The sequence below is a fragment of the Eucyclogobius newberryi genome, unplaced genomic scaffold (genome assembly GCF_026437365.1).
Source record: "Eucyclogobius newberryi isolate DKJ021-1_F unplaced genomic scaffold, fEucNew1.0.hap1 SCAF_9, whole genome shotgun sequence".
Classification (NCBI taxonomy): domain Eukaryota; kingdom Metazoa; phylum Chordata; class Actinopteri; order Gobiiformes; family Gobiidae; genus Eucyclogobius; species Eucyclogobius newberryi.
In genome coordinates, this window is record NW_027316532.1 from 31,243,179 (window position 1) to 31,254,377 (window position 11,199).

At 41.3% G+C, this 11,199-nt stretch overlaps 2 protein-coding genes across 3 annotated transcripts; both read left to right on the forward strand.

Moving 5' to 3' along the window:
- The first annotated feature begins 581 nt into the window (after positions 1–581).
- LOC140353977 (fizzy-related protein homolog) lies at positions 582–5,380 on the forward strand. 2 transcript variants are annotated; one of them, XM_072438776.1, is made up of 14 exons: positions 582–747; positions 1,043–1,130; positions 2,514–2,624; positions 2,697–2,760; positions 2,868–2,998; positions 3,091–3,173; positions 3,243–3,426; positions 3,506–3,571; positions 3,650–3,752; positions 3,824–4,008; positions 4,089–4,322; positions 4,541–4,645; positions 4,732–4,824; positions 4,880–5,380. In XM_072438776.1, exons 2-14 carry the CDS (start codon positions 1,062–1,064, stop codon positions 4,919–4,921), a joined length of 1,470 nt encoding a protein of 489 aa, XP_072294877.1. In that variant the 5' UTR covers positions 582–747; positions 1,043–1,061; the 3' UTR covers positions 4,922–5,380. The 2 variants fall into 2 exon arrangements, with proteins under 2 accessions (XP_072294877.1, XP_072294878.1); XM_072438777.1 differs by having other exon boundaries at positions 2,871–2,998.
- A 126-nt stretch (positions 5,381–5,506) lies between these two features.
- On the forward strand, positions 5,507–11,022 carry haus5 (HAUS augmin-like complex, subunit 5). The gene is made up of 19 exons (XM_072439167.1): positions 5,507–5,761; positions 5,825–5,887; positions 6,212–6,244; positions 6,341–6,365; positions 7,089–7,221; positions 7,933–8,092; positions 8,164–8,242; positions 8,610–8,692; positions 8,777–8,831; positions 8,914–9,041; positions 9,118–9,199; positions 9,273–9,427; positions 9,498–9,660; positions 9,799–9,879; positions 9,958–10,103; positions 10,191–10,287; positions 10,415–10,553; positions 10,655–10,787; positions 10,864–11,022. The coding sequence occupies exons 1-19, from the start codon at positions 5,664–5,666 to the stop codon at positions 10,964–10,966; spliced, it is 1,956 nt and encodes a 651-aa protein (XP_072295268.1). The 5' UTR covers positions 5,507–5,663; the 3' UTR covers positions 10,967–11,022.
- Positions 11,023–11,199: the final 177 nt, after the last annotated feature.

Genomic DNA, 11,199 nt, shown 5'->3' on the forward strand with positions numbered 1-11,199 from the left:
GCCTTTGAAGTTACAATGTCCCATAAATGTATGCAAATTGATTAAATAAACTAATTAAACATTTTAAGTTTCCAATTGGACAATGTCGCTGCTTCCTCGTGAAAGAGAGCAAAACTGACCAAAAAACAAATAAATAAATAAATAAATAATTTATTTATTTAGTTTTTCCCTCCCAGCAGTGGCTCGCCCCAATAAGACTAAACTACACACTTTATGGAACCTCTGTAAGTGCCACAGCGCCATCTGTCGATATTTAAAATGAACTGCACAACACCGCACCAACTCATCTCCAATAAACAATTATTCATTCCTGGTTTGTCGTGTTGTTGGAGCAAACCTCAGCATGTTTGAAGTCAACTATGTGAGTTCCTGAAAGATATACCGAGATATACTCACTATTTCAAAACTGTTACTCTCAATAATCTCCTCAGTAAACAAACCCTCTCTCAAAAGACGTGTCCGTTTGATAAAATAGCGCGACAAAAAAATCTAATAAAATACATTTATATAATACTTTAATATTTGTGTGGCAATTTGTTAATTTGTTAATATAATACATTCATGGGCAAGAACTGACGTTTCCCAGCGTTTCCCACAATGCACCGGTGCAAACTCAGCTGCATTCCTTCAACATAAAAGGTGAAAAGCCTTCATGTAAGAGCACTTTACCGTCACATCTTCACGCTCCGCTTTGTCCGTGTGATTGCTCGTGTCTGCGCTGCTGCTTCAGTCCTGTCCTTGTTGTAGGTGAGTTGACAAAGACAGATGTGATCCAGTTAGCCACTAGCTTTCGATGCTAACAGCGTTTGCCAGTGTTTTTGGAAGCTGATATTGTATAGCTTTATAAATGACCCAGGGAGATCTTGGGGCCAGATGGACCGCTGCACGGCTGTAGTTGTGTTTAAATGAACTGTCATAGTCAAATACGACAACACAATGCTTCATACATGAACTCCTCTTTATGCACGCATATTTCCATTATCCCTGGTCTGGGTTCTTACTGTATTGTTCTCACTAAACATTTTTCTTTCTTTTCTGACAGATTCATCTTGTCTCTTAGAATGGATCCAGAATATGAGCACCGCCTTCTTCGTCAAATCAACATTCACAATGACAATTTTAGCCCCATAGTAAGATGCTAAAGTCTTTATATTTCTAATAACAGAACATCTTTCATGCTATACTAATAATTAAATACATTTACAAAAATGTAATTGCAACATACAATGGGATGAATCCGACCGATAGTCGAACCTCGGATTCAGGAGGAGCAGAGTGGTTTTCGTCCCGGTCGCGGAACACTGGACCAGCTCTATACCCTCCATCGGGTGCTCGAGGGTTCATGGGAGTTTGCCCAACCAGTCCACATGTGCTTTGTGGATCTGGAGAAGGCTTTCGACCGTGTCCCTCGGGGTGTCCTTTGGGGGGTGCTCCGGGAGTACGGGGTCCGGGGCCCTTTGCTCAGGGCTGTCCGGTCCCTGTATGACCGGAACAGGAGCTGTGTTCGCATTGCCGGCAGTAAGTCAGACCTGTTCCCAGTGCATGTTGGACTCCGCCAGGGCTGCCCTTTGTCACCGGTTCTGTTCATAATTTTTATGGACAGAATTTCTAGGCGCAGTCAGGGGTCGGAGGGTGTCCGGTTTGGGGACCACAGGATCTCATCTCTGCTGTTTGCAGACGATGTTGTCCTGATGGCTCCATCCAACATGGACCTGCAACATGCACTTGGACGGTTTGCAGCCGAGTGTGAAGCGGCTGGGATGAGAATCAGCACCTCCAAATCCGAGGCCAAGGTTCTCGACCGGAAAAAGGTGGCTTGCCCTCTCCAGGTGGGTGGGGTGTCCTTGCCCCAAGTGGAGGAGTTCAAGTATCTCGGGGTCTTGTTCACGAGTGAGGGAAGGATGGAGCGTGAGATTGACAGGCGGATCGGTGCAGCGGCTGCAGTGATGCAGTCGCTGCATCGGACCGTTGTGGTAAAGAGGGAGCTGAGCCGAAAGGGAAAGCTCTCTATTTACCGGTCGGTCTACGTTCCTACCCTCACCTATGGTCATGAGCTTTGGGTAATGACCGAAAGAACAAGATCGCGGATACAAGTGGTCGAAATGAGTTTCCTCCGCCGTGTGGCTGGGCGCTCCCTTAGAGATAAGGTGAGGAGCTCGGCCACACGGGGGGAGCTCGGAGTAGAGCCGCTGCTCCTCCACGTCGAGAGGAGCCAGCTGAGGTGGCTCGGGCATCTGTTCCAGATGCCTCCTGGGCGCCTCCCTCGGGAGGTGTTTCAGGCATGTCCCACCGGGACGAGGCCCCGGGGAAGACCCAAGACACGCTGGAGAGACTATGTCTCTCGGCTGGCCTGGGAACGCCTCGGGACCCCCCCGGAGGAGTTAGAGGAAGTGTCTGGGGAGAAGGAAGTCTGGGTGTCCCTGCTCAGACTGCTGCCCCCGCGACCCGGCCCCGGATAAAGCGGCAGAAGATGGATGGATGGATGGATGGTAATTGCAACATTTTTCTTGCAGGCATATCGGACACCAAGATGTTCCCCTTTATCATCACCAAGTAAACTTGGAGACCGATTCATCCCCACCAGAGCAGGAGCCAACTGGAGTATCAATTTTCACAAAGTCAATGTAAGAATAATCAGGCAAATGTTAAAGTACTTATTACCAATAGTGCATTAAATACAAGTTGTATAATTTTAGGAAAATGAGAAGACACAAAACCAGAATAGAAAAACAAAGGAAGCTTCTTCTGATGCTAACAAAGGTAAACCTGTATCATATGGATCATTTAGATCTTGGGATTAAGCTCTATAACAAGAGTGTGATGGTGTCACTGTTATCCTGTTTTAAACACATTGTTGTTGGTTATAGCAGATGGCCTGGCATATTCTGCGTTGTTAAAGAATGAGTTGTTAGGAGCTGGTATAGAAAAAATCCATGATCCTCAAACAGAAGATCGACGTCTACAACCAGCAACTCCTGAAAAGAGAAGTCTCTTTAATGTACGCATATTTTGAAATGCACTTGCAATTTTGTAATTTCTGTTTTTTAAATAAGGGTGTGATAATGAAAAACAATCTCATTTTGTTTACAGTATGCATTAAACACGAGAAGATCACCATCTGACAATGGCTCTAATATATCTCCATATTCTTTATCACCAGTTTCAAATAAAAGGTAAACAAATGGGTTTATGTATTATTTGTATTTTTTAGTTGTATATTTATAAAATATTCTCTTTTACAGTCAGAAATTGCTGCGTTCACCCAGGAAGCCCACTCGTAAGATTTCCAAAATTCCCTTTAAAGTCTTGGACGCTCCAGAACTTCAAGATGACTTTTATTTAAATTTGGTTGATTGGTCATCACTCAATGTCCTCAGTGTTGGTTTGGGCACATGTGTTTACCTCTGGAGTGCATGTACAAGTCAGGTATTTCATTACTCTTCTTTCCTTTTTCTGTTTTTGTCTTAAATAACATTAAAAACTTTACATTTGCTATGTCTATCAGGTCACCAGATTGTGTGATCTGTCTGTGGAGGGAGATTCTGTCACATCTGTTGGGTGGTCTGAAAGGGTGAGAACATTTATTCCCATTTTTATAAGTTTACCTATGTTTAATTTCTTACCCAAGATGATTATCTGTGATTTTTAGGGTAATTTAGTGGCTGTGGGAACGCACAAGGGCTATGTTCAGATCTGGGATGCTGGTGCTGGAAAGAAACTCTTTGCCTTGGAAGGTCACACTGCCAGAGTTGGTGAGAATACATGTCCGTGGGACAACATTATATTTTCTTGTTTAATTAATCTGAGATTGACTTTTATGCAGGAGCTCTCGCTTGGAACGCAGATCAGTTGTCTTCAGGCAGCCGCGACCGCATGATTCTTCAAAGAGACGTGCGAACTCCTCCTCTTCAATCTGAGCGACGGCTGCAGGGCCACAGACAAGAAGTGTGCGGATTAAAATGGAGCACAGATCATCAGCTTCTTGCTTCTGGTGGCAATGATAATAAGGTGCGTATTATTTTCAACTTGTTTTTGTAAAGTCATTTCCTTTTTTATTAATTGATGGTCTTGTCTCTTTTGATTTTCAGTTGCTGATTTGGAACCACTCCTCGTTGAGTCCAGTTCAGACTTACATGGACCACCTGGCTGCAGTGAAAGCCATTGCTTGGTCTCCTCATCAGCACGGCCTGTTGGCGTCAGGAGGAGGTACGGCCGACCGCTGCATCCGCTTCTGGAACACTCTGACCTCGCAGCCTCTCCAGTGCATGGACACAGGATCACAAGTGTGCAACTTGGCCTGGTCAAAGCATGCCAACGAGCTGGTATGTGACCATGGTGGGAAATTAGTGCTTTTAAAGGTGCACTGGGTAACTCTGAAGGAGACGTGGCAATGGCCACCAGAAAAGATGCGTAGTGCACCTTTTTAAATGTATTATGCTGTACCTAGTTTGAAAATAAAATGCATATTATTATTGTTGTTAACTCTACTGAAAATGTTGCTTTAATAAATAAGCTTTACTTGATGTGTCCATTGTTACAGGTGAGCACTCATGGCTACTCTCAGAACCAGATCCTTGTGTGGAAATATCCAGCGCTCACACAAGTGGCCAAACTCACAGGACACTCTTACCGTGTTCTGTATCTGGTCAGTGTTCATACGCTTTGTTAATTGTATGAATTGCAGTTCTTGATCCTCACATGGTTTGGTGCTTTTCTTAAAACATTTTGTAGGCCATGTCCCCTGACGGCGAGGCAATAGTAACAGGAGCTGGAGATGAGACACTTCGCTTTTGGAACGTATTTAGTAAAACCAGATCAACTAAGGTAAGATTAAATTTGTATATAAAATTGAATAGTTCAAAATATTTTCTTTTTTCAGGAGTCTGTATCGGTTTTAAATCTTTTCACAAGGATCCGGTGACCAAAGCCTCAAACAGACCTCATCAACTATGGTGCTAAGGAAGTACAATCTTAACTTCGAAAATACTTGGTCTTTAAAGCATTCAAAACATGTTGGTGTTAATAGTTATTTGAACATTGTTTGAATGTTCCATTTTAATTTAATTAGGTTTTAGATATTTTGTTTCTTTTTTACTTGCTTCTGCAATTCATATGTTACACATGTAAAATCATGATGCAGGTTGTGATCTGCACTATATATTGTGCATTGTTATTTTGAACTCGGGTCTTATTTATTTGGAAATAATGTATATACACCATGGTTTGTGCCATTGATTATTTGAACTGAAGAATTAGTGGTGAATGTTAAAGCCAAATCTGCATCAGTGGACAAAAGGTCTAATGCTGTGCATCTAGACATCTACTGTTTTACTACAAGATTGATTCTTTGTAGTTACTAACGTAATAAATGTGTTAAAGCAGTGTTAAAGAGTTTGTGTTTTTTGTTCTTTTTGACGCTAAATTTTGACCGTGGTAATGTAACGTTGGAGAACCACTAGGGGGCAGTGTTTACGCGACAGTGAAACATGGGGGTGTGAGTGAGAAGATGAAGGACGGAAGTGGCGCTGTGAGCGGGAAGTTGAAGCGTTTCTCAAAACAACACGGCTCATTCGTGCGATTGTAATATTCCGAAGTTATTGTTCACACAAACACTGCAACTTTTCTGCTTGTTACGACATACATGAGTGTTGTCGCAGTTCGTGATGGCGGACAAAAGCCTGGCACAGGAGCTAAAGCGCTGGGCCACAGAGGAGTTTAACCTGCCCCCGGACACTCTGCCAAATGACAACTACTGCAAAACGTATGCGCCCATTTTCAGTTTTTAGTATTCTCCAACTGTTTAATACTTATGTGCTTGTTACAGGCTATGCGTGGGCACAGGCAAGTCAATTTGGAAATATATGATTCACCATGTCTTTCAACAGAGGTTTGTTTATTTAATTTTGTCGTTAATGTTTCGTATCTTTGGTAGCTATCCTAGTATGAGAAATTAGGACTGTTTCCATAGCGATTAACAATTTAGAACAAAATATCTCACCATGGAAATCCGCCATGTTGTTGCTAATGTGCTAAACGTTCATAGAGATATAGTAGCCAACACAATGTAAACAAATGAACAAAAAGCCGTGGAACAACCTGATAAACGGCTGAGCCACTATGGGTGAATACATTTATCAATCTGTGGAAATGTACTCCAAATATTGTGTAATAGGAAAGTAAAATGTGCACTAACTGATTTGTTTCTTTCCAGGAAAATAAAGATCATGCGTGGGAATCTCAAGTGGTATGGTTTTTGTCACTAAATTGTTTATAGTTGCATTTGACTGTAGGAATTAGTGGTAAATTAATCCATCATTGTTTTTGACTACTTTCTGTTTAGGTACAACATGCTTCAAGAAAAAAAGGTTTATTTGCCTATATCAGTGTTTCCCATTAACAGACAACACTATGGTGTTTAAATGGGGCTGTGTTCAATATATCTATATTGTGATTTATCGTGATGGACTTCTTGGCAATACGAATATCGATAGAGATGCGTAATATGCTAAAAACAACATAAAGTCATTAGAAATAGCTTCTGAACCTACAGACTGCTGAAACAAGGCCAAGTCTGAGGAGCTGAACATGTGACTTCATCATGGGACAGTTGTATTCTAATATTGAGGCCAGTGTGAACAGGAAATTTTAATGCAATTTTTTGTTCAACTATCAAAACATAATAACACCGGTTTTAAGGGATATCATGAATCAGGACATGTATTGTATCGTGGACCCTGAATCGGGATACGTATTGCATTGTGAGGTACCAGGCAATACCAAGCCCTAGAGATAACTGTTTTAAAAAAGTCTAAAATTATCACCCGATAGTCTACTTTGGCATAACAACATTGTTTGCTCATTGCATTAACATAAACATATGAAAGTGACTACATTGATCAAAAAGGTAGGAATTATGTAATGTGACATTCTTCAAAAAATTGTGAGATAAAATTATTAAAATAATTTGCGCCACCATAGTGTCGACAGTCTATGGGGAACACTGCTATATTTGACCAACCAGAGTATATCATTTTCGCAGTTATTGTAGTATTGAATGACGTTCTGTTATTACACTTAAAATTGTTCAGCTGAAACAGGCCGAGGGCAAAAGTGAAGCAGCGAAACAGAAAGATCTCCAGCGGGAAATAGAGCAACTCACTGCTGAAATCGCACACTTGGATTCACAGATTAGTGGAACAGAGGACCAACTAGCAACACAAGGTTTGTTTGTTGTTTATTGCAGTATTTGTGCTGTTGTCTAGAGCGCAACCATGCCGCCCAGTTTCAGAAACATTATGTAAATGATGTGTCCATTAGTTGTTACTTTGCTGATCAGCCTCTATCAAGCTTTCAAACATGATTTTCTGTTCCCAAATGTCAGGGGGCGAAAGCGACAACGGGACGGGAGAAAGGGGGAGAGGGGAAGAGAGCTGTGAGAAAAGAGGGAAAAGATGTGCTGTTAAAGGGACTAATTATTAGAAAAGCCTTCTTCTGACTATTGAGGGAATGTCCATCCCTGTCTACTTTTAAACTGCACTTTAACTGTGGATGAAGGAAAAGCAAGCCTGTCTTTAACTAGCCTTTTATTGTCCTGTGTTGTCTTTCTTGTAGTGCTTTATATTTGTCTTCTGTGTTGCCTGAGGACAACAGCATCTTTGCTAGAATCTGTCACGTTTACACTGTCATTTACATACGTTCTTCAATTTGCACTGTCCCTACAAAAGAAAATATGGTATTATGAACACCACTCCCATCATCTCGATAACTCTGCTTTATAGAAAACATTTGAACAATATATTTATTGTTTCAAACTTGTAATCCCCCCCAAAAAAGTCTGGGGGAAAAAATATCAAATAGCAATTTTACTTCTGTAACCAGAGAGGCGGGAGCAACCGTTGATCTCTGTAAATAATGGAGAACTGTTGTCCACAGAGCAGTCGATTGCAGGCACTTGGGCACAGGTTGAGGATAACCGCTGCAGAGAGCTTCTCCTCTCGTCCTTAACGCAACACTGTGTCCAGGGGCGACAGGTGCTTGAAGAAGACGTCAAAAAGATCAACGGGCACTGCCAGGCTCTTGAACAGATGACCAGGTATGAAAGTAAGTGGCGAGAATGTGAATTTATGGAAATGTTATTGTTCATGTGTGTTGTTGTATTTACAGGAAAGCTGAGGTGGAAGTGTTGTTTGATCAAAAATCCTCAAACGGTAAAGAAAATCTCAACACCGAAGCGCAAGTGCTGGTAAGAGATGTTAGTTATTGTGAAATCATTGTGCTTGAAACAAAGGTAGCCACTAATGCATCTTGCCTTTAGGGCTGTAAGCTTTTAATCGTTTACTTGATTAATCAGCTGCGTGGGTCGACCTACATATTTATTAGTCAATCAAATATTTTATTGGTGGAGAGATTTTCCTCTAGTATTGATCTTTTTTCTCTTGATCCATCTTTTTTTGACTAATCGATGCACAGGACAAATTTTTAGTGGACCAAGAATGTCTTTAGTCGACTTAAGTCCTACTTGCATGCAAATATTTTATTTTATTTAGCAGCATTACTAATTTGGATAAAATGTTTTGTACCTTTTATATATGTTGTCTTCTCTTGAACAGCGTGAGGTGCGGGAGTTGTGCAATGACAGGATGCAGTTTTATCAGGCATTGCAGGAGTGTGAACTGAAAACTGAGGATACGCTGTGGGTACACTTGAAGACAAAAAGTCACAAATGAAAACGCAGTCATTTGATCCTTCTACACATAATATTTCTGTTTTCCAATAGAACGACCCGTGAGCAGAGAAATTCAGTGTTTCAATACTGGTTGAGTGTAGCCGAGGTGGGCGCTTTCTTCAATAGTTTGACTGTCCGGGTTTACGGTTTTTGACTATTTTCATTAAATTGATTTGTACTTTTACCAGGACTTGTTGTGTGCGTATCCGCCAAACCAAATCCTTTCAGCGCTGCATTATCTTGCTGTGTGTGAGCAGAAAGACCTTGAGGACAAACTTGGCTCATTAGATGTAACGCACGATGTGAACGCTCTTAAGTATGTGAACATTATCAGTTAAATATGCATCTAAAGCTCAAATAAATGTGTTATTTACAATATTCTGTCGGTTCAGGTTCCGCTATGAAGATGATCATCTAATGGATATCTCAGCCGAGGCAGTAGACGAATTGCCACCTGTTAAGACACTTTTACAGGTGCAACATGAAGACTTGCATGGGTGCTCTAAGTATCAGTTGTAGGATCATTTATTTGTTTTGTTTTTTTCAGGCTGCATGGGAAGAGGTAGAGCAGAGTTTGGTAGAACTGGCCCAAACTCGAGCAAGAGTGTTGACGCTTCGAAACCAGCTGCTTTCTCACAAGAAGGAGGCTGAGCAGGAGATGTCTGGTTTCATTGAGGATCTTAATAATGAGTCCTTAGCAATGTAGGTTTGTTCTTTTGATTGATAGGCTGCACAACATTTGAACTTAATGATTTGATTTGTTTGATTCCAGGTCAACTTTGGAAGTGGAACTCCAGTGTGTGATGCAAGCAGCAACAAGGGATTTTATCAGAGACCGATGTATTCAACTGGACAAACAGGCCAGGAGCAGACAGGAAGTGCTTCGAACGCTTCACACACAGTGGCAAAACATTTTGAACTTCAGAAAACTAGTGGCAAGTTTATAAATTGAAATGGTGGTTTATAGGGGCCGTGTGTGCATATTTGTTTTCCTTGTGTGTAGTTAAATCACACAACTCAGTAGTTCTTTAATTTCCCCTGCCAGTTCAATAAAGTTTTGTTTTTGTTGTCAGGATTTGAGACAAGAAGACATCCGAGGCCTGATAAAGGCAAACTCTACGGCTAAGACAGATCTGATTCGCCAACAGAGAGAGGTACAACTTAACACTTAGGTACAACTAGTGTCATTGTATTTCTGATGTATACAAACATATATTGGGTTTTTGTTTTAGTTGCAAGATTTTGTCCAAGGAAAACTTCTGCCCAAATTTGATGATGTCACTGCTGCAGCTAATAGTATAAGAAATTCAATTTCTAAGGAGGCCAAGCAACTGGGAACTCTTTCACTTCTTGCACTGGACCGCAGAACTATCGAAGGGTAAGAACATGGTTCAAGATGTCCGATTCAAATTGGACAAATTATAATTTGTCTATATAATAAAGGCTGTTTTATGTTTGGGTTCAGAACACAAAGAATCCCAGCATCATGGCTTTCCATCCACCGCTTACAGTTGCCATTGTTTAGGACTTTTTGCCAGAACATGCAATTCCCACTATACAAAGTAAGCTATATTTGTTATCATGTCTGTTGGCCAGCTAATTACATTCTCGTTAAAAAGGATAAGGGGGTTTGTTTCTGCAACTGTGATTGTCGAATGTAGTGAGTGTTTTTGCTTTCTTGGACTCCAGGCTCCAGAGGAACTCTGCTTTCATGCTCGCTCACAGTGGTTGGAGTTGCGATACCTTCAACAGTTACTGCAGCTTCAGTCTGCTACTCTGAAGAACACTCAAAAGGAAGTAAACTTGTTACATGCCTCTGATCAAAACGGTAAAGGATTTATGTTTTCATAATTCACCATAAACACTGTAAGGGCATTGAAAATACTCAAATCTGTGTCCTTTTATGTTTACAAATGTGTATCTTTGTAGCCCTGCTGTCCAAAGTCCAGGAGGAGGATCAGAAACTTCTAAAAGCTTTGGTACCAAGAGTCCGCAGTCTCAGTCAGCGCTGTGCACAGGGACTCGCTTATGGCGACCAAGTCAAAATTGCCATATCTTATTGGTGAGACAACACAAGTTATTTATGCTGTGTGCCACCTGTATTTTCTACAGTCTTGTTTTGTACCGTTTCCTTTTAGGTGGGATCAACCTGCCCAGCATGTTCTACCTGAGATAAATAAAGGAGGTCTGACCTTTCAACAGTGGCTACAGAGATGGAAATTGGCTGCCAAAGCTCCTTAAGCCACATCTATCACATCTATAACGCAGCATGCGGGAGCTGACGGCACTTTTATTCTGGGTTCACATTGTTTACCTTCATTGTATTTCGTTGATAAATAAAAGTGCATCTGAAAAAACGCGCAGAAACGACTCTTTCCCTCAGTTTAATAAATGGAGCCATACTCGGCGTTGCTCTGTCCGTGTGTGTTCGCGTTTTTGCAGCGAGTAACCTTGTTCTTTTGTAGCATTGAAGG